A 19,692-nucleotide genomic window follows, 5' to 3' on the forward strand; every position below is an offset into this window, starting at 1 on the left:
GGGCTGGACTTCCCCCGGAAGCCTGCTCTGTTCTCTCTGAAGGCCACTAGACATCTGCCAACACTGCCTCCCTCTGCGTGGGGCTCCTGGCCTGTCCTTCGCCCTCTTTGGCCTTGCCCCTAGGGGAAGGCCAGCTAGGCTGTGCTCTGGCCTGCCCACGACCCCCAGCCTTCCATTACCTGCCAGTCTGCCCACTGCCTCCCCAGGCAGGAGGATTAGGGCTGGGCTGTGCTTCCAACCGGCCTGAAGCACAGGTGTGCGGGGCTCCATGCAGGGCACCAGGTAGGAGGATGCAGCAGCCTAGTTCAGCCCCCTCAGAAGCACACACCTCTGCTTGGCCCAGGTACCAGCCCCGCTGGATCAGAGCCCTGCCCTTGCTCCTCATCTACCCTGCCTGCCTCTGAGGTCCTCCCCCATTGCCACCCAAGCTCCCAGGCTCAGCAGCCTCTCTCCTTCCCACCTTCCCAGTGCTCCACCATCCCTTGGACCTTCCAGGTGGCTCCTCTGTCCCCCTGCCTCTCCACCCATCTCTACCTTCAGCCCCACCCCATGCTGGTCCCCCTCCCCGACTCCGGCCTCCACAGGCAGTATTTTCCACTGCCACTCTGGGTGGTGGCTGCGTGGTCAGCCCTTGTTTCCACACAACTGTGGCCCAGGAGTTCAGCTGGGGAGCCCTGGTTGGCACTGCCCCACCCTTGAGTGGGGTGGGAGAAGAACACTTAGGCCCTTGCCCCTTGTCCCCTTTTCTGGCGCCCAGCATCAGGGACTGGGACCCCCCAAACTGGGGAGGGGCAGAAGCCTGGCAGGAGGCGGATGCCCACTACCCAGGAGTTCCTGGGGGCCAGAGCTGAAGTTGCCAAGGTCCTGAGCAGGGGCGAACTAAGGCAGCTCTTTGTACCAGGTGGTTAGATTGTTCCAAGGGAAGGTTGGGGCAGAGGGGGAGGGGCGCTGGGGAGGCAAAGACTGAGAAGAGGAATTGGGTCAGGGATGTGGGTGGGTGGGTGAGAGGGGCGCGGGCATCTGCTACAGGGCTTCCTCCTGGCTCCCAAAGCATCTCCACGCTTCCCTTCCTCTCCCCTCCCCGCAGGTCCTGGGAGAATTCACCCCGGTATTCCCCCTCCCCCATGCCCCCGCCCCAGGCGTTGCCACAAGGGTGGGGGGTGGGGGGAGGCCAGCCTCAGCTGTCTGAAGGATGGAGGGGCTGGGGAAGTAGGGCTAGGTGCCCAGACGGCCGCGTGTGTGGGAGGGGATGTCCTCAGATGCCCTCCACCCGGCAGTCCCCGCTCTGACGTGGGTGCCCCCCCTCTCCCCGCCCGGATTAGTGGCAGCTTGGCCTGACTCTCCGGGGCTCCTTCCCCCGCCCCCGCCTGCTGCCCTCCCCTTGTCAGGGGGCTGCTCCACCCGAGGGGCCCTGTGCTAGCCCAGGTAAGGGGCTCTGGGGACAGCGTGAGGGCAGCTGGCTCGAGAGTGCTCCTGTGCTTGTCAGCATGAATGTGTGTCTCAGTGCGTGTGTGTGCGTGTGTCAGTGTGTGAGGAGTTACCGTGGGGCCGGGTGGGCCCACGCATGTCTAGGGGTGCCGGTCAGCTTGCCTTTGTCCACAAGCCCAACATAGTGTCCACGCATCGTGTGGCTTTCCTTCTGTGTTTGTGTCTTTTGTATGTCTCCTCAGCTCTGCTCCGTCCTCAGGCACAGAAGAGCCAGCTCCCAGGGCTCTGTGGGCCTGTGGCTTGGGCCGTGGAGCAGGATGGGGAGCTGGGTGAGGGTGGAAAGGGCCTCCTTCCCTCACCCCACCTCTCTGACCCCCTGTCCTGAGAGTCCTGGTCTAATCCAGAGCCTGTGCCCTGACAAAGCAGACATGGCAACTGGGGTGGGATGGCGGGAGGTGCCTGTCCTCGCTCCTCTAGGACGGTCCCCATCCCCTTTGGGGATGACAGTGACAGGCCCTTAGGGCCCTGGACAGCCCAGGCTCCCACCCTGCCCTGCCCAGCCTGTTCTAGGCCCCAAGCTGCAGGAACCTCCCCCCAGACTCTCCCGAAAGCAGGACACAGACGGGGGACCACAGGCACACCCCAGCCCCCATCTGCACCCTGGAGCCAGCGTGGGAGTGGGAGGCCGGAGCCTGGGTCTTGGGATTGCAGTCCGTAGTAGACCCTCTACAATCACCGCCTCTGGCACACTCAGGTCTGGCCACCCCTCGGGGGAACTGGGGGAGGAAGGCAGTGTTAATAACTCAGTCAAGTAAACAACCCTACCAGCTTGCCCAGCCACAGAACTGGCCTCTGGGGGGAGGTGACGGGCCAGAGGGAATCCACTCCAACCTGACCCAGGTCCTGCCCAGGGTGGCCCCTTCAGACCTCCTCTTCTCCTGGACCCTCCTCTCCTGGACCCTCCTCTTCCCCTCAGCTGGTGAGGGGACCCCCACTCCCCCTCCGGTCTTGTGAAAGGAAGGCTCCCTCCCTTGGCTCCCCTGGCTCCCCTCTCCAGGGATGGCGCTGTGACCCAGGACCCAGCCGGGCACCAGAGGACGCCTCCCTGCCACGGGATGGGGTGGGTGGGGTGCCGCTGCCTCCGTCAAGTCACCAAGTCACCAAGTCACGGGCTGGCTGACGGCAGGCCAGGGATGGCTTCCACAGGGAGGCAGGGGAATCTCGGGGTGGGAGGTGGGCGCCTGAGGGGAAGGGAAGCGCCCGTTGGGCGTGTGGGTTTCTGTGTGTGTCTGAATCTGTCTGTGTGTGTTTGAATCTGTCTGTTTGTGTCTGTGCTCGGGAACCACCCCCGCGGAGGAGCCGGGATGCTTCCTCGGGTGGAGGGTGCCCTGCTTTCCCATTTCCTCTCCTCCTCTCTGTTCCCTCCCAGGAGCCACTCCCATGGGCTCCTCTCCAGTGCTGGGCCCAGAGCACCAGGAACAGGGATGGGGCAGACCCCCAGAACGTGAGGCGGGAGGGAGCAGGTGGTGGAGCTGGGCTGGTCCCACCAGACACTTGGTGAAACCGAGGCCCTTAGAGCAGGCGCAGGTCAGAGCCCAGGCCTCCCAGAACCGTGAACACGGAACCCGCGCCATTGGGCCTCAGGAGGGGGCTTGGGTCAGGAGGTGAAGAGCAGCTCACACAGGTGAGGAGGCAGGACAGACACCGCCAGCGGGCTGTGCCCGTGTGCCAGAGCTGGAGAGGACCAGGAGCGAGTGGTCCAGCAGGCACAGGGCCGGCTGGCGTGGGTCAGCGCGCCCATCACTGACCCGTGAGAACCCGACTGCCCCTGCCAGCTCTGGCACTGTCCCCTCCCAGCCGCCTGCACTAGCACCCCAGGGGGGCACCCCGCCCCACCGTGGCCTAGTCCGGCCCCTCCCGCCCTTTGCTCCAGTTCCCGGGCTTGGCACCTAGAGTGGGGGTGCTGCCCGCCTGCTAGGCTCCGGGGCCGGGCCCACGGGAGGGTGGGGCGGCTGGGAAGCTGGCACGCTGCCCCCGGGGAGCCTCTCTCGGCAGGCGCCCGGGTGCCGCGGGGGGAGGGGGGAACAAAGGGCTCATTCTCCCCGTGCGCAGCCGGTGGCATCGCCGGGGCGTTGGCGGAAGCCCCCGGGGCCTGGGAGGGGGGCAGGCCCAGGCGGGGCCGCCGAATCACGGGCTCCTGTTTCCCGCAGGGTGCTGGAGGAGGAAACCGGCGGAGCAGCTTCCCCACTCTCAGTTGCGCGTCTGGCGATGGCGATCAGAGGTCCTGCTGCGCTCTCCCTCCATTAGCCGCGCTGCGACGCTTTGCGCCCTCGCCGGTGCCTCTCTCCTGGGTCCCGGGATCGGCGCCCCGTTCCAGGCACGACCCCCTCCCCCGGCCCCTCGGCCTTTCCCCCTCTCGGCTGTCTCCGACCCGGGGCGCGTGTTCCCCCCGGCCCGGCTCCCACTCTCCCTCCGGGGACACCGCTCCCTAGCCCCAGCCCGGCCCTCCACGCGGCGCAGCACGGAGTCTCCGCGTCCCATGGCGCAACCCACGGCCTTGGCCCAGAAGCTGGTGCGGCCGATCCGCGCCGTGTGCCGCATCCTGCAGATTCCGGAGTCTGACCCCTCCAACCTGCGGCCGTAGAGCGCCCCCGCCGCCCCGGGGGAGAGAGAGCGCCAGCGCTCTGAGCACGGAGCGCCGGGGAACCAGGCTTCGCCTGCCGGCCGGGAGGCCCAGGAGTCGGCCCATGGGGAGCGGGCGCCCGGTGCCGGCCCCGACGCCCGCAGCCGCCGGTGCTGCACCCGCCTTGTGAAACTTAGGTAAGTGCCGAAAGGGGGCGCCAGGAGCGCCCCTTCGGGGACGCTGAGCTGAACCCGAGCTGCAACAGGGAATGAGTTTACAATGCTCCTCTGGGCTGGGCTACACATCCGAAAGTTAGGATGCGGGACGGGGCTGGACCGCGTGGGAGTGGTGGCCCCAGAAAACCTCCTGCCTTCTGGGGCTTCTCCTAGTCCGCCGAGGGGGTCACGAAGAAGGAGCGCTGTGGCCCTGGTACCACCTGTCATCCTAGTCCTTTGTAGGCACGTTCAATTTTCCCTCCTTTGCCTCTCTCCCGGGCGCAGCCGGCTTTCCCCGCCTCCTTCCCGCTCCCCGCCAGCCTGCAGTTACTGCGGGTCGTCGGCGGCCCTGGAGTTGCCGGCAGCACTGGGGTGGCTTGACTCGTCGCAGCTGAGGGCCCTCAGCGCCCCTCTCAGTGCTGGCTTTCTCCTTCCCTTGGGGGCGCGGGGCAGTTCCCTGGGACTCAGCTTCAGAAGCGGAGAAACTGTAGAGCGCCGGGAAGAGGCAGAGATGGGCTGCCCAGGTTTGGGGAGCAATACCAGCCTGGCCCCGTGGTTCCCCCAGTGACTCCAGCCTGCCCAGCCCATACTTCCCACCACTATAAGCCTGGATTAGGCTGAGGGGGGAGGGGGGCAAGCAGCACCCCCAGAACTACAGACTGCAATGTGGGAAGAGGCCTCTGAGACCGCCACTGTTCCAAGCCCTCTGTTTCACAATGGCACACTGCGGTCCAGAGGAGTGACATGACTGCCCAGGGTGACAGGGCAGGTGACTGAGTCAGGGCCAGGAACCAGTCTTCTTGTCCCTAGTGCAGCGCCTTCCACCAAGCCCATCTTTCGGGGTCTTGTCCCCGTCCTTCCTCATGGCTTGTGACCAGCTTGCAGGCTCTTCAAGTCACATCACCCTAGAAGCAGCAGTCTCTGCTGAAGGGCTCTTGCCCAGGAAGCTGCCGATTCCCAGGGGTTTGGGGGAAGGGGTGACCTTCTGCACTGCAGCATCCCACCCAGGCGCATCCCCAAGCTGCATGTGGGCTGGCAGCGTGGAGCCCAGCTGTGGGTTGGCACTAGCCTTACTGGTTTGAGCCGCCTTGATGTTGCCAGGGCGGTGCCCACTCTGTACCAGGCAGTAGGGTGCTTGGGGCAGGTGCCTAAGAGGCTCGTGTTTTGGTGGTTATGCTCCAGGGACCCCCTCTGGGAGAGCCCCATGAGGGCAGAAGAGTGATGGAGAGTACGCCCAGCTTCCTGAAGGATACTCCAGCCTGGGAGAAGACAGCCCCTGAGAACGGCATCGTGGGACGGGAGCCGAATGCCCTGCCACCAGAGGGCCTGCGCCGTGGGGCGTTGTGCCTGGGAGAGTCCGCTCCCTTCTGGAGGGGTGTCCTGAGCACCCCAGACTCCTGGCTTCCCCCTGGCTTCTCCCAGGGCCCCAAGGACACACTCCCAACAGTGGAGGGTGAAGGCCCTCGGAATGGGGAGAGCAAGGCCAGCTGGCTGAGCAGCAAGGAGGGGCTGCGCTGGAAAGAGGCGATGTTCCCCCACCCGCTGGCATTCTGTGGGTCAGCATGCCCGCCTCGTTACGGCCCCCTGCTTCCTGAGCATAGCAGTGGCCATGTCAAAAGTGACCCTGTGGCCTTCCGGCCCTTGCACTGCCCCTTCCTTCTGGAGACCAAGATCTTGGAACGAGCTCCCTTCTGGGTGCCCACCTACTTGCCACCCTACCTAGTGTCCAGCCTGCCCCCCGAGCGTCCATGTGACTGGCCCCTGGCCCCGAATCCCTGGGTGTACTCAGGGGGCCAGCCCAAAGTGCCCTCTGCTTTCAGCTTAGGAAGCAAGGTGAGTGCTGAGCAGGCCATGCAAGGTAGCTCACGGGTCCTCAAGCAGCCCTGTCAGGGCCACACCACACTGCCCCCCCATTCTGATGAAAAGTCCCAGATACCAGAGCCTGTCATGTCAGCTCAGACAAAGTCAATGCCAGGCAATTCTTCTAGGCCTCTCCTGCCTTCAGGCTGTTTCCGGGGTTGACTCATCCAAGGTCCACTCAGAACAAGGCCCTGGGGATTGGGCCTCAGAATGTGTGATCTTGTTCTGAGAAAGGGGGACAGACAACGCCCTCTGTCTGGGAGAGGGGTGTGCAGGCAGCCCTGTGGCCCAAGTCTAGGACCCCTGCCCAGTAGGCAACTCCCATGGCCAGGGATGAGCTCTAAACTACTTTAAAACCAGTGTGGTACAGGGCATCAAACAACCTGGCTGGGTCCTGGCAGCCCTTTGGCAGCGGCAGACATTCCCCCTTCGGTTGCTGGCTTGTGGGGAGGTCTGAGAATTCCTGGGGGGTGACCAGGGCAGGTGGGCGACCATGGGAGCAGTGACTGTTAGCCAGTATTCGGGTTCTTCTGGATCTTCACAACCCTTAAGGCTGCCTGCTGGTGGTCAGTTTGCTCTTTTTTTTTTTTTTAAAGCAACAGAACCGAAGTCCGCACTAACTTAATCCTTTTTCCTCTCTTCAGGGTTTTTACCATAAGGATCCGAGTATTCTCAGGCTGACGAAGGAGCCGCTGGCAACTGTGGAACCAGGGTTGCTGGGCTTAGCCCCTGGCGGGCCTCTCCAAAGAAGTGGGGAGGCAGAGTGCCCCCCACTCCACCAGAGGGACAGAGAGACAGGCCTCGGCCGGCATCAGAATCTTTGCCCCCTTCTCCTGGAACATCCAGACACTGTTCCCCGGGGCCCCTGGCCTACTTGTCCCCCAAGCCTGGTTCACACTCTTGGCAACGTCTGGACTGTACCAGGGAGTGGGGGCCTTGGGTACCAGCTGGGGCCATCAGCCACACCAAGTTGCCCCTCTCCTGGGCCTCCTGCTACCCTGAGGGCCTGTTGCTCGTCCCACCTGCCTGCTGGAGATGGAGGCCTCCGCCCCTGTGGGAAGTGCCAGGAGAGCCTGGAGGGGGGTGCCAGGGGGGCCAGCGAATCCAGCGAGGAATCGGACAAGGTCTCCAGTCCCAGGGCCTGCCTGCCCAGCCACCACACCAAGCTGAAGAAGACATGGCTCACAAGACACTCCGAGCAGTTTGGGTGCCCAGGTGGCTGCCCCCAGGATGAGGAGAGCCCAGCTGCCCCTCTTCGGGCCCACAAGCGGGCAGGCAGCCCTGAGGTCCAGGGAGTGGCAGGCAGCCCAGCTGCCAAGCGCCCCCCTGACCCTTTCCCAGGCAGTGTGGGGAAAAGGGCCAGAGATCCACAGGACGTCCCCAACTTGCCATTGGGGAACAAGGTGGAAGCACAACAGCGTGAGGACCACAGAGGTAAGGGGGCAAGGGAGGGGCTGCTGGGGACCAACTCGGGAGGCGGCAGCTAGGCTGGGAGCTTTGCAGGGAGGTGGGGTCAGCAGGTCCTTCAAGAGCAGACTGTACCAGCATCTGTTGGGAGTTCCTCAGCATCTCCAGGTCAGAGCCTTCAAGCAAGTGGCTTCTATTTCTGTCCGCCTCCTCCCAAGCCATGGTGCAGGCGGCGGTGTAATAACATGGTTCAGAGCCCGGGCTCTGGAGTTCCAGTGGCCGGCTCCTGACTCTGCTGACTGGTGGCCACCTGACCTCAGTCTTGGGCGGGTCGCCTCTCCTCTCCGTGTCTCAGTTTCTTCGTCTGTAAAAGGAGATAAAGAGGACACCTACATCACCGACTGCCACGAAGATCAGATGATATCATCCGTGGGAAAGGCTTTGTGGAATTCCCAGCAGGGAGCGCTCCATCGCTGTTCACCTTTATGGTTGTCTGCACCACAAACCCCGGCCTGGAGGGCTGCCTCTCCAGAAGGGCCCCTGTCCTGCCTCAGGAACAAACGGCTGCTCTCCTAGCCAGCTGGGTCATGGGTGCTCAGTCGGGACTCTGTCAGTGTTAGGGCTGTGAGCACATCCTGTGCCCCTCTGTCACCCTGGGCCCTTTGCAGGGGGGTCTGGCGCTGCAGGCCTTGGCCTCAGTTCTTCAGGATCAGGTTCTCGGTTCCCCAGAGAGATCCCTCGACTCTCAGCTCTGGATGCGGACTCACAACGGCCTCGCCCCGGCACCCTGCACCTGGTTGTGGGTCTGTCCACGCTCCCCTAGTCCTGTGCCTGGACTGGGAAGCTGTTGGCCCCTTAACTGTCTTGGATTACCGCACCTGTGGCCTGTGTTGAAACTCTCCAGCCTTCTCCCCTTCCGGCGCCCTCCGTCCACGCTGGGATTGTCTCCTCACGTTGTCACGCAGCCAGCGGCGTTGCTAAGCCCATGGTGGAGCTATCCAAAATCTGCATTGGCTGGACCCCACACTTGGGTCAGGACCAGCACCGCTGCTGCCCTGGCCCCGGGCTCAGTGGCCCTGATGCTCCTCACGGTCTATCAGTCACGTCAGGCTGTTGCCAAGCTCCTCTTGCAGCCTTTTTTTGTGAAGCTTCTAGCTGTCTGGTCCACTCTCACTGGTTCCAAGTCAGGCCTTGTGGGCCTGGATCTAAGGACTGGGCTGGTTCTGCATGTGGACAGCTGGGTGCTAAGGCAGGGCCTGGGGTTTGCATGAGCCCAGGGAGGTCTGGACTCCGGACTAGCTACCTTGTCCCCTCAGGACCCCAAGAATGCAGGGCCAACCTCCAGGACCCAGGACATCAGGATGCACCCTGCTCAGCACCCCCAGCAGGCACTGCCCAATGCCCGAGCTGCGCCCAGGCAGCGGGAGAGGTGGGAGGGCTTGCCAGCCATTCCCCTCAAGTGCCCAGGTGAGCCCTTGCCCGAGGACCTCCCTGCATTCTCCCACTCGGGGCTCCTTCCTCACCTTCTGCTTCCCTGTCTCCATCCAGACGGTCTCAGGGAGGGGAGCAGCAGCAGGAGGACCCGGCAGCCGGCTTCGAGGAGGGAGGAGGGTCTGGCTCAAAGGCCGGGCTCAGCATAGGCCTCGCCAAGCACCTGCTCAGTGGTTTGGGGGACCGGCTGTGCCGCCTGCTTCGGAGGGAGCGGGAGGCCCTGGCCTGGGCCCAGCGGGAAGGTGAGCAGTGCCCACAGGGCACTGGGGGCCCCGGGGGAGCCTGCTGCTTTCACAAGGGGCATGGAGGCCTCTGAGTGTGAGCCCCTCCCTCCCACCAGCACTGTGTGGGTCCTGCTTTGCCCTTATTCCAGCTAAGGCTCTTGGGCACCATGTTTTGTGAAGTTTCTGGCCTGGGTGGGCGAGGTTGGGAGGGTGTAAAATCTGGTCCAGACTAGCCATCTAAGAGCTTCAGGGCTTGATGGGGAAACAAGACTGAGTGCCCGGTGCCTGTAAGAACACTAGAAGGTGTGGGGGGCTCCCTGCGGGGGTGCACGAGGAAGGGCTTCCGGGCGGTGAGGCTCAGGGCCCTGGGAGGCTGCTGGGCTTTGGGCTGCTGTTTGAGACTGCGGAGCCCCTCTGGCTCCAGGCTCTATCTCCTGCATCCATTTCATGGTACCTGGAGGGCAGTGTGTTTGGGAAAACCCGACCCTTCGGTCCCTCACTTCTGGGTGGAGGCCTGTTGATGCCTCCTTCTTGTCCCAGAAAGTCCAGTCCCTGTCCCCTTTTGTCAGCCCCTGCCACTCCCTGAACCCGGGTTCCCGGCACACCACATCAGTGTACGGCCTGCACGTCCTTCCCGGCTCACCTGGCTTGTCTACTCCCTCTGGCCTTGGCGCTCTGTATTCCTTCTGTCTGGAAGGCCCTTCCCCTCCCTTTCCACCTGGTGAATGAAAACTTACTCATACTCAGGCCTGTCTGTGGGCCTAGCCTCACCCCCCACCCTCGGCCTTCCGTTTTATTCTCCCGCCCCAGCACCCGCCCTGCGGTGCTTCGTCGTTACTGTGTGTATGGGGCCAACTGCCCTTGGAATGTGAGCGCTGGGTGGGCAAGCGCCAAGTCCCAGGTAGGCTTGTCCAGGGCAGGACACAGTGTTTGCTGAGTGGCATCCTCGCGCCTACCAGTAAGAGCCCAGTCGGAAACTCTGGTTGAAGGAAGGCACGGCCTCTCGTAAGCTTTCCTCTCCTGACGCAGAGTCCCCTGAAGAAAGCCTGCTCAGGAGGGATGGGGTGGATGCAGAAATGTGCTGGAAGTGGTGTGGGTTGGTAGTTTGGGGCCAGAGGGAAAATCCGTGGGGCAGGACCTGGGGAGGTGGGGCCTGCACCATCCCTGTGCGGGGTTTCTGGACACAGCGGTGCTTCTGGGAGCTTCTTGATAGGGCTGTCGTGTCAGGGGCTATCTGGGAGGGGCCTGGCCCCTTTCTGGGATGGCGCTTGGGAGAAACCACTCCTGCTTCTCCCCAGCCCTGCCTACAGGCCTGCCACACAAGGACTTCAGGTGGGGCCTGTGGCGTGAGCCCTCTCTGACCGTGTTCTCTCCCCTGGGCCGCAGGCCAGGGGCCAGCCAGCACAGAGGACGGCCCAGGCACTCCAGGTTGCTGCGGCCGCTGCCACCACGGACTCTTCAACACCCACTGGCGATGCCCTCACTGCAGCCACCGGCTGTGTGCAGCCTGTGGTCGCCTGGCGGGAGCTGGGAGGGCCAGGGAGAAAGCAGGTAGGGAAGGAGCGGGGACGAGAGTGGGAGGGCGGGGACCGGGGCTCGGAAGGGCTGCTGGAAGGTCTGTGGCCGTGGTTGGCTGCCTCTCTCCTAGAAAGCCTCCCTCCCCAGCCCCACCCGGTGCCCCCTAGAGCAGACCTTTCCCTCTCCCCAGATCACAGGGCCACGCCCGAGTCCTTGCCCACCCTTAAACGGAGTCGAGTGCCGACTCTGTGCCTCCCACTCTGTCCGCTTGCACCTCTTTAAACCTTAGAGCGCTGTGAGGTGGGTATTTGTGCCTCCATTTTCCGGATAAGAAAACTCCGGGAGGTCAAGCGACTCATCGAAAGTCACAACTTCCAAGCGCTGGGCTCGAGATTTAGGCTCAGGGCCTCCGACTCCAGGTCCTGCTCTTTTCATGGTTCTCAGCTTTCTCTTCCTCGGCTCAACTGGGCCACCCAAGGGCTTGAAATTCCCCATTGTTCTAACAGACATGGCCAAAAACGAGTTCCAGGGTCAAAACGTTCCGAACACTGTATTCTACGTTTTGGAGTTTTACAACTCATTTCAGCATATTAAAGTCTCTGTGTTCCGCAAGCAAAGGATCCTGTGTCACTTGAACCCAAGTGTCCCAGAAAGGCCGTGTTTTGTCAACTGTCAAGCCCCCTGGTTAGATATCGCTGCTCTTGCCCCTCTTCCCTGACCTGAGCCGAGGTGTGCCTTGGCTTCTGGACCTGCAGCCTCGCCCTTTCTCCCCACAGGCTCTCCGGAGCGGTGTGTGGAGGAGTGTGCCCCCGAGGGTGGACACCCGGCCTCTTCCTTGGTGCTCGCTCAGCTTGTCTCCAGCCAGGGTGAGCCATCTCGGAGGGCTGGAGGCGAACAGGGGCAGGTCCTGAGGGAGCCCAGCTTCCTGCTGGGCCGTCCCTCAGCCTGACGTCATGCCCTCCTGGTTGTCGAGTTCAAGCAGCACAGGGCTGCCTCCTGCCTGCGCTCATGGACACACTCCATCTCCCCTCCCGCCTCCAGCATTGGCGGAACTGAGCACCGCGATGCACCAGGTGTGGGTCAAGTTTGACATCCGGGGGCACTGTCCCTGCCAAGCTGATGCCCAGATGTGGGCCCCTGGAGATGGGAGCCAGCAGGTAAGAAGCATGGGACAGATCACAGAGTACTAGCCCCAGGTGGGCCCCAGGGTGCAGTGTGTCTGCAAATTCCTTGCCTTGGCAGGGTTTGGCCCCTCCCCTTCCATACGGATGAAGTGGGACATCAGGCTACTTCCCACCCTCCCCTGGGAGCCAGGATCTACGGCCCAGTGCCAGCACTTGTCCCACTTCCCTCAGCTTGCATCCTGCCCAGCAGAAGTCCTCACTGTGCCTGCCCAGAGCTCCTACCCACCCACCCACTCCGTGCGTGTGTCAGCTTAGCCCGGCCATATCATGCTAGAGCTGCTTGCTTTCCTGGCCCGTCTCCCCACATCCCAGGCACAGGCTCCTGTCAGCGAGGTGTGGCCTCAGCTTCGCAGCGTCCCTGCACCTAACACATAGCAGGTGCTCAAGGTGCATTTTCAAAGCTTTTATGAAACTTGTGGTTTTGATATAGAAGTTAGTTATTCAAGAAATAGTTTGCTAAATGCCTTTTGCATGCCAGACACCAGGCTACATACCCATGGTGGAAAATGTGGAAAATACAGACAAGTATACGAAAGAAAACGACAATGGCCTGTAATGCCACCGTGGTCATTTTGCCATCGGTAGTAGTTTGCCTGCCTGGTCATTCAAGTCTGTTCCAGTGCACGTCAGACCATACCGCACGCAGAATTCCACAAGCAACTTCTTTCCACCTAACATTCTACCATATAACCTTTTGCTCCTTGTGAATGCAATTTAAGACTTACAAGAGCCCGCTGTTAATACATGTGGGCTGACTTGGATTGAGTTGCGTTTGCCATTTTTTAATTTCTGGTCGGATTGTGGGGGGTGGATGGGTTTAACAGAAGGAGCCGACAGAGAAAACCACCCCAGCTCCACAACCCTCCTGCAACGGGGACACCGACAGGACCAAGGACATCAAAGAGGGTGAGTGGCCCCCCTGCCCCTCTTTCAGCCTGAGGTGGGGATGCCGGGTCAGGGCGGGAGCCTCAGGAGAGATTGGGCTTATTTTAACCGCCCCTCTCCCCCCATTGCCATCACTCTTCTCAAGTTGTTCTGGAGAAAATATGTCTACATCAATTTAGGACAAGCTTCCCAACCTCCCTCCAGCCAGACCCCTTTCTGAGCCCTCTTTTGGAGCGGTTCTGGATACCAGTAGGAGAGCTGGGGGTGGGAGCAGGGGAGCACAGTGCATCTGACCGGGCCAGCCTGGTGGGGAGCAAGCAAGCGCGGCCAGGAGATGGGAGGGTGCAGGAGGCATGCGGGCCAGGGAGCCTCCAGATGAAGGCCACCCTGTCCTCTCCTCAACAGAGACCCCGGACTGCACAGAGGTCTCTACAGAGGGCCGTACCAGCCGAGGGTCCCTGCCCTGTCCCTCTCTCTGTGAGCTGCTGGCCTCCACTGCTGTCAAACTCTGCTTGGGGCACGAGCGTATACACATGGCTTTTGCCCCCGTCACTCCGGCTCTGCCCAGTGTGAGCAAGGGGCTGAGGGAGGGGTTGGGGGCATGGGGACAGACAGAGGCTGGGCCCGTCCTCCCTGTGAGTCCGCAGGTCCTGAGCCCCTCTGTCCCGGTTGCTCACTGCTCGCAGGATGACCGGATCACCAACATCCTGGACAGCATCATTGCGCAGGTGGTGGAACGAAAGATCCAGGAGAAAGCCCTGGGGCCCAGCCTGCGGGCCGGGCCAGCCCTGCGCAAGGGTCTGGGCCTGCCCCTCTCGCCAATTCGGCCCAGGCTGCCTCCACCAGGGGCTTTGCTGTGGCTACAGGAGCCCAGGCCTCGATGGCGAGGCTTTCACCTCTTCCAGGAGCACTGGAGGCAGGGCCAGGTGAGGCTCTTCTCCCCGCTCCCAGCTCTCCCTGCCTGGCTTGCTCTCGGGGCCTCCATCCCCAGGCCCAGACAGACCTGGCCCATCACTTAGAGGGATGGCCTGGCCACCTCTACAAGATACCCCGGCTTCACCGTGTTGGGCAGCTCATGCATTCTCCTGTGTCCCCCTCCCCCCCGCTGCCCCCCACACGACAGCCTGTGTTGGTGTCAGGGATTCAGAGGACATTGCAAGGCAGCCTGTGGGGCACAGAGGCTCTGGAGGTGCTCGGAGGCCAGGTGAAGATGATGCCCCCCCTCGGGCCTCCTCAGCCCACAAACCTGGGCAGTGCAGCCTTCTGGGATGGATTCTCCCGGCCTGAGAGTAAGTATCTTGGATGTGGGGTGGAGGGCACTGGGAGCCAGAGCGGGTGGCAGTGGAGTCCCTGGTAACCCTGGGGGCAGCTGGAAGCAGAGCCTAGGGCAAAAACAGGACTATGTTGCTGGGCAGGGGGCAGGGCCTCCGGGCAGTGGCCTGTCTATGTCTCCCCCTAGTTCGACCCAAGTCATCCGAGGGCTCAGTCTTCTTGCTGCACAGAGCTCTGCGGGATGAGGACACCAGCAGGTATGTGTGGTACCTCGGGCTGGCCTGCCCTCCCTCCCTCCCACCTGCCACTGGCCCCTTGCCACCCCTCCTCTCCCACTTAACCCCACCTGTGACCGTAGGCACACTGTGCTTATCTCTGGCAGTCACCCAGTAGTGGGGGCCTTTGATGGGGTCTCTGGTGCTTGAGTTAAGCCTGCTGGGCATAACCTCCCCCACAGGCTGGAGAACCTGGCTGCTAGCCTGCCCCTCCCAGAGTACTGTGCCCTGTATGGGAAACTCAACCTGGCTTCCTACCTCCCACCGGGCCCCACCCTGTGTCCACTGGAGCCCCAGCTGTGTGCAGCCTATGGTAAGTGTCCCCTCCGCTCCTTCCCATACTCACCTCTGTTCTCCTCCTCTCTGCATCTGTACGTCTGTGCCAGGGTTCTAGGACCTGTTCTCAGTTGTCCTTTCTCTGTCTCTGTGCAGGTGTGAGCCCACACCGTGGGCATCTGGGGACCAAGAACCTCTGTGTGGAGGTGACAGACCTGGTCAGTGTCCTGGTGCGTGCTGAAGCCCCACTGCCTGCCTGGCATCGCGCACAGAAAGGTGGGCCCTCGGCCCAAAGCAGGGGTGGGGACAAGCTGCAGGTGGGGGGTCTGTGTCGGCCTGCCCTGGGCACCCCTGAGCTGACTTTCTCCCTCAGACTTTCTCTCAGGCCTGGATGGGGAAGGGCTCTGGTCTCCAGGCAGCCAGGTCAGCAGCGTGTGGCACGTGTTCCGGGCACAGGACGCCCAGCGCATCCGCCGTTTTCTCCAGATGGTGAGGAGGGAGCCAGGAGCCCACCCCTTCCCCTGTGCGGACCCCTGCTCCCTGGCAGCGGGGACTCCCACCCCAGACTCCCACTCCCTCCCACTCTTGCCCTGTCTGTGCGCGTCCTGTGCTCCCCACCCCTTCAGGGGAGCAGGCAGGCGCAGAGCAGGCAGGCTGAAGGCCGCATGGTGGGGTGTACGGCAAGAGGGGGTTTGGGTGGGGAGCCAATGGTGAAATGAAAGCTGGAGTGGTTGTGGGCTGGGCACTGTGCCGGGGTCCTGAGGTGCATTACCTCAGCCAGTCGTCACAACCGCCCTGTGAGGTAGGTTCTGCTGCTTTCCCATTTTGCAGATGGGAAAACTGAGGCTGAGTGCTGGAGCTGGGCCCTGAGCTTCTGTTCCCACCCCAGGCTACCACCCTGTGCTCCTCCCTGGGGCAGGCACCTCCCCTTCATGGGCAAAGGGAAGCCTGTCTGAAATGCCCACCTTCTGCTCATCCTTAAGTCATCGACATCTCACAAGGAGGTGCTCCTCGGGCTGTTAGCAAGTGAGAGCTGAGGGAGGCCATGGATATGCCGGGGGAGAGACTGGACCGGGCTGAGGGGCAGGAAGGTCCAGGGGGGTGGGGCCAGCGTTGAGGTTAGGGCAGGCCCGGGGCTTCCGAAGTCCAGTTGAGCTCTGATTGTCCTGGGGAAAAGATGTCCACCAAATATCAGCCCTGCTAAGGGGCACACTCACACATGGTCATGCAGACGTCAGCGTGGCTGCCACTGATGCCCCGCCCACAGGTGCACACACCTGCACACGTGTCACACACAGGTCTGTGGATGCGCATGCAGGTGCTGGAACGCATCTGCAGAGGGGAGAAGACAGAGGCACCCCTTCATACACACGTGGCCTCGTCTGGTCTGGGTGTGGCTGGCTCTGGGCAGTCCCACATGGCCAAACCCCATGACTCACAGGGAAGGTCTGAGGGATGTATTCTCACTTGGTTTTCTGGGAAACACTCTTCTACCCCCAGGATGGGCTTGAACTTCAGGGAGCAAAGGAGCCTGACACCTGCCTGGAGCAACCCTCAGATCCAACCAGGCTCAGCAGCCTCCCCTTTTCCCATGGCCATCCTGGAGCCCTGAGCCCTAAGCCCTGAGCCCAGGGACCATTGCTGGGGTCTTAGCTGGAGGGGGCCAGTTGGAGTGGGATGCTGGCAGTCACCTCAGCAGGTGTCCCCTGCGCATCTCCTCCTCTGGCCTCTGCCAGTCCCTGTCTGCCCAAAGAGCTCCCTGCTCTGGTTTGGTTGGTAAAGTGCCCCCCCACCCCCTGTCCCAGCTGTGCCCACCCATATCCACTGGGGATCAGAACTTCTGCGTGGCCATGCCTCTTCTGAATCTGGGGTCTTAGGGTAATTTGGGTGGTCTCTCCAGGAACATGCAGCTACCTAATCACTTACAATTTAGGACACAGTTCAGGATGTTCACTAGAATCCAGCTCTTGGTGTAGGTAGTTCAGGAGTTGGGACTATGCAGGGTGTCTTCCTGGGTTTTGGAGAAAGGAGTATGCTTGAGTGAGGGAGGAGAGGGCCCAGGGCCAGGGACACGGGCTCTTCAAGGTTTCTGTCCTCAGGAAAAGCAGAGATTTAGATTCCTGATTTCAGAGCCTTAATCCTCTCCTCTAAGCTCCTTTCAGCCCAGTCTCTAGTCTGCCAGCCTGAGCGGCCCAGCCCCTCACCTCCCAACCCCTCCCCTGCTTACCCTTCGGGACTTGAATGCCTCAGCTCTTCCCAGCACCCTTGCAGTTTGGGAAGTTCATGTCCCGACCTACAGCCCTGCCCTCACCACCTCTCGCTTACTCACTCCTCTTTCTCTTCTTTGAGGTGTGTCCGGCTGGGGCGGGCAACCTGGAGCCTGGCAGCCCAGGCAGCTGCTACCTGGATGCTGGGCTTCGGCGGCGCCTGCGGGAGGAGTGGGGTGTGAGCTGCTGGACCCTGCTGCAGGCCCCAGGAGAGGCTGTGCTGGTCCCTGCGGGGGCCCCCCACCAGGTGCTTCCGTGGGGAGAGCTCAGTGTCAGGAGCAGCAAGAACAGCAGCACAATGACACCCCCCCAGCTGTTACAGCCTTGTTCCTCCTAGGGGACACAGAGAGCTAGGCAGGGCAGGAAGCCCCGCTCCCATCGTAGTAGTCTTCTTGAACTGGCTTTGAGTCCCTGGGTACCGGCTCTGGGCCATCTCTGGGATCCCCTTGGCCTGGTTTTGGCCACGCCCTTTGGGATGCTGGTGTTGGACCCAGCGGTTTTCTGAGAGCTGGGTGGGGTCATTATGGGAAGTAGACCCCAGGGCCAAGCTGGGCTGTGGGCGGGGGTGTGATCCTGAGTCTCCACTGACCCTCCTGCTTACCTCCTTCCTGGCACAGGTGCAGGGCCTGGTAAGCACAGTGAGTGTCACTCAGCACTTCTTGTCCCCGGAGACCTCCGCCCTCTCTGCTCAGCTCTGCCACCAGGGACCCAGCTTGTCCCCTGACTGCCGCCTGCTTTATGCCCAGGTGAGTATGAAACTGGCCAGGAAGCCAGTGTGGCCAAGGCCATCCGTGGCACGGCTGGCGTGGCAAAGCAGACCTAGCCTTGCGCTAAGCAAGCCAGTAGCCTGGGCTCGGGAAGGGCGTTCTGGGTCGGAGAGCCCCTGAGCGTGGCTATGAACCCCTTGTCCTCTCTCTTTCTCCTAGATGGACTGGGCTGTGTTCCAAGCGGTGAAGGTGGCTGTGGGAACATTGCAGGAGGCTGAATAGGGGCATCCCAGGCGTCTGGGGAAGAGGAGGGGCAGGTAGACCGGGTACTCAGCTCAGGCATGGCATAAGGAGAGAATGACAATGGGGACTTGGGGACTTTTGGTCAATTCCACAAGTACCACTCTGGGCACTGGCAGGGCACCCTGTTCCCCGCCCCTGGCCTGGGCCCTAACGCCAACAACCACAGTGCCACCAAAGTTCCCACCTGCCCTTCGCTGGCTGGCATCGGCTCTGCCCCTCTACCCTTCTCCATGGTACCAGGCCCACGCTGGGGGTGACAGAGTCCCTCTGACCCCTGCCTCTCAGCCCAGGAGACAAACAGCCCTTCCTTGGGGCATCACTTTGGGAATCCCCCTGGCTTAAGCAACACTTTCTGCTGCCTCACCCCTGGCTGTCCGACCTGTGCCACGCTCTTTTACACCACCCACCTCATTCGGCTCCTGGCGCCCACTGCACTGCAGGCCTGCTGGACAAGGGGCCCCCCCGAGCGCCTGCCCTCTTGCCTGGGGGAGAGCCATGAAGTGTGGGGAGGGGGCACCTCAGGACGATACCTAGGTTTGGCCGAAAGGAACGACCAGGGTGAGGCCCTGTCGCTGCTGCCTCTGCTCACCTTCCCACCTTCCCATTTTCCATTAAAGTCTGTTGTTTTATGAAAGCTGCCAGTGTGGTTGGCCCTGCTCCTGCAGGCCACGTGGATTGGGGAAGGAAGGGGGACTTGGAAGGCGAACCTGGTGGGCAGAGCTGGGGCTGTCCCTAAGGGGGCGCACACAACCCCCCACCCCGCCCCCCACCTCTGCTCTTCTTCGGGGCCTGGGCCCCTCCCTCGCACTGAGGAGCAGATGAAGCCTTCCAGGGAGGTGCCCCTGAGGATGCTCCCGATGCCACCACGACAGCAAGGCAGAGCCCTGGGCACAGCCGCAAAGTGGCCTCAAGCCCCAACCCTCCCCAAGAACTCCTGGCCACCCCATCTCTCCTGTCTGGTCTGACCTGCAGCTCCGGGAGTGTGGCCCAGGACAGCCTTCTCCCAGGACTTGGCCTGCCTCGCCAAGACAGTCGGCAGCCCCGCCCCTCCCCCAAGCCCTCGGGCGTGGTTCTGCCCTGGCCCCCCTCCCCTGGTGCATCTTGGCCCCAGCATGCTCCTGCTCGTCATACCTAATTCTTCTGCAGTGGTTCTGGAAATGTGTTTTTTTAATGAAATAAAAATTTTAAAAATAAATTTAATACACTTTCCGAACATTTAGGAAATAAGAGAAGTCACCTGTAAGACCACCTCAACTCACCCCCAACTCAACCACTGGTAGTAATTTGGTGTGTTTCTCCAAGGGTCTGTTTTATACGTACTTGAGTTGGTGTGCTTTTCCTTGCCTTTTTTTTTTTTAACAAACACTGTTGTGACCATTTTCTGTGTTGCTACTGAACCTTCATTATTAACTACTGCTTATATTTCCTTAAGTGGCTTTGCCATGATTTACATAGCTATCCCATCCCTCATTTTTAAAAAAAATTAGATTTCTCCATTGTCTGCAAAACTAGGTTATTCCCATTTTTCCATGTGATAGAAAAACAAAAAAAATTAAGACACTCCTACACTTTAGCATGCCACTGTTTTCATGTAAGTGACCTCATTTAATCCCTTATCATAACTTTGAGGTAGCTATTATTTATTTCCATTCAACGGAAGAGGAAACTGGCAGGCCGGGGGTAAGTGAGTCACCCAAGGTCACACTGCAATTTCAGTGGCGGAACTGGGATTTGGACCAAGCATCCCGACTCCGGCT

The 19,692-nt window shown here is 61.6% G+C and overlaps 1 protein-coding gene across 5 annotated transcripts; it reads left to right on the forward strand.

The window, feature by feature from the left end:
* The first annotated feature begins 1,327 nt into the window (after positions 1-1,327).
* HR (HR lysine demethylase and nuclear receptor corepressor) lies at positions 1,328-18,569 on the forward strand. Of its 5 annotated transcripts, none has more exons than XM_037028721.1 (20): positions 1,328-1,425; positions 3,639-4,248; positions 5,449-6,099; positions 6,771-7,560; positions 8,850-9,000; positions 9,082-9,266; positions 10,635-10,799; positions 11,543-11,632; positions 11,808-11,923; positions 12,775-12,856; positions 13,241-13,404; positions 13,522-13,761; positions 13,959-14,124; positions 14,295-14,364; positions 14,565-14,695; positions 14,815-14,934; positions 15,032-15,147; positions 17,008-17,172; positions 17,543-17,671; positions 17,852-18,569. In XM_037028721.1, exons 3-20 carry the CDS (start codon positions 5,488-5,490, stop codon positions 17,912-17,914), a joined length of 3,555 nt encoding a protein of 1,184 aa, XP_036884616.1. In that variant the 5' UTR covers positions 1,328-1,425; positions 3,639-4,248; positions 5,449-5,487; the 3' UTR covers positions 17,915-18,569. The 5 variants fall into 5 exon arrangements, with proteins under 5 accessions (XP_036884616.1, XP_036884613.1, XP_036884618.1 ...); XM_037028718.1 differs by having other exon boundaries at positions 9,082-9,265; positions 10,631-10,799; XM_037028723.1 differs by lacking the exon at positions 17,008-17,172.
* Positions 18,570-19,692: the final 1,123 nt, after the last annotated feature.

This window comes from Sturnira hondurensis, unplaced genomic scaffold, assembly GCF_014824575.4.
Source record: "Sturnira hondurensis isolate 20B ecotype Veracruz unplaced genomic scaffold, ASM1482457v3 Scaffold0020119, whole genome shotgun sequence".
Lineage (NCBI taxonomy): Eukaryota > Metazoa > Chordata > Mammalia > Chiroptera > Phyllostomidae > Sturnira > Sturnira hondurensis.

Coding starts and splice junctions, on each gene's coding strand:
- HR (XM_037028718.1), top strand. CDS start 5,488: ATGGAGAGTACGCCCAGCTTCCTGAAGGATACTCCAGCCTGGGAGAAG. Junction 7,561..8,849: donor ACAGCGTGAGGACCACAGAG/GTAAGGGGGCAA, acceptor TTGTCCCCTCAG/GACCCCAAGAATGCAGGGCC. Junction 15,148..17,007: donor TCCGCCGTTTTCTCCAGATG/GTGAGGAGGGAG, acceptor CTCTTCTTTGAG/GTGTGTCCGGCTGGGGCGGG.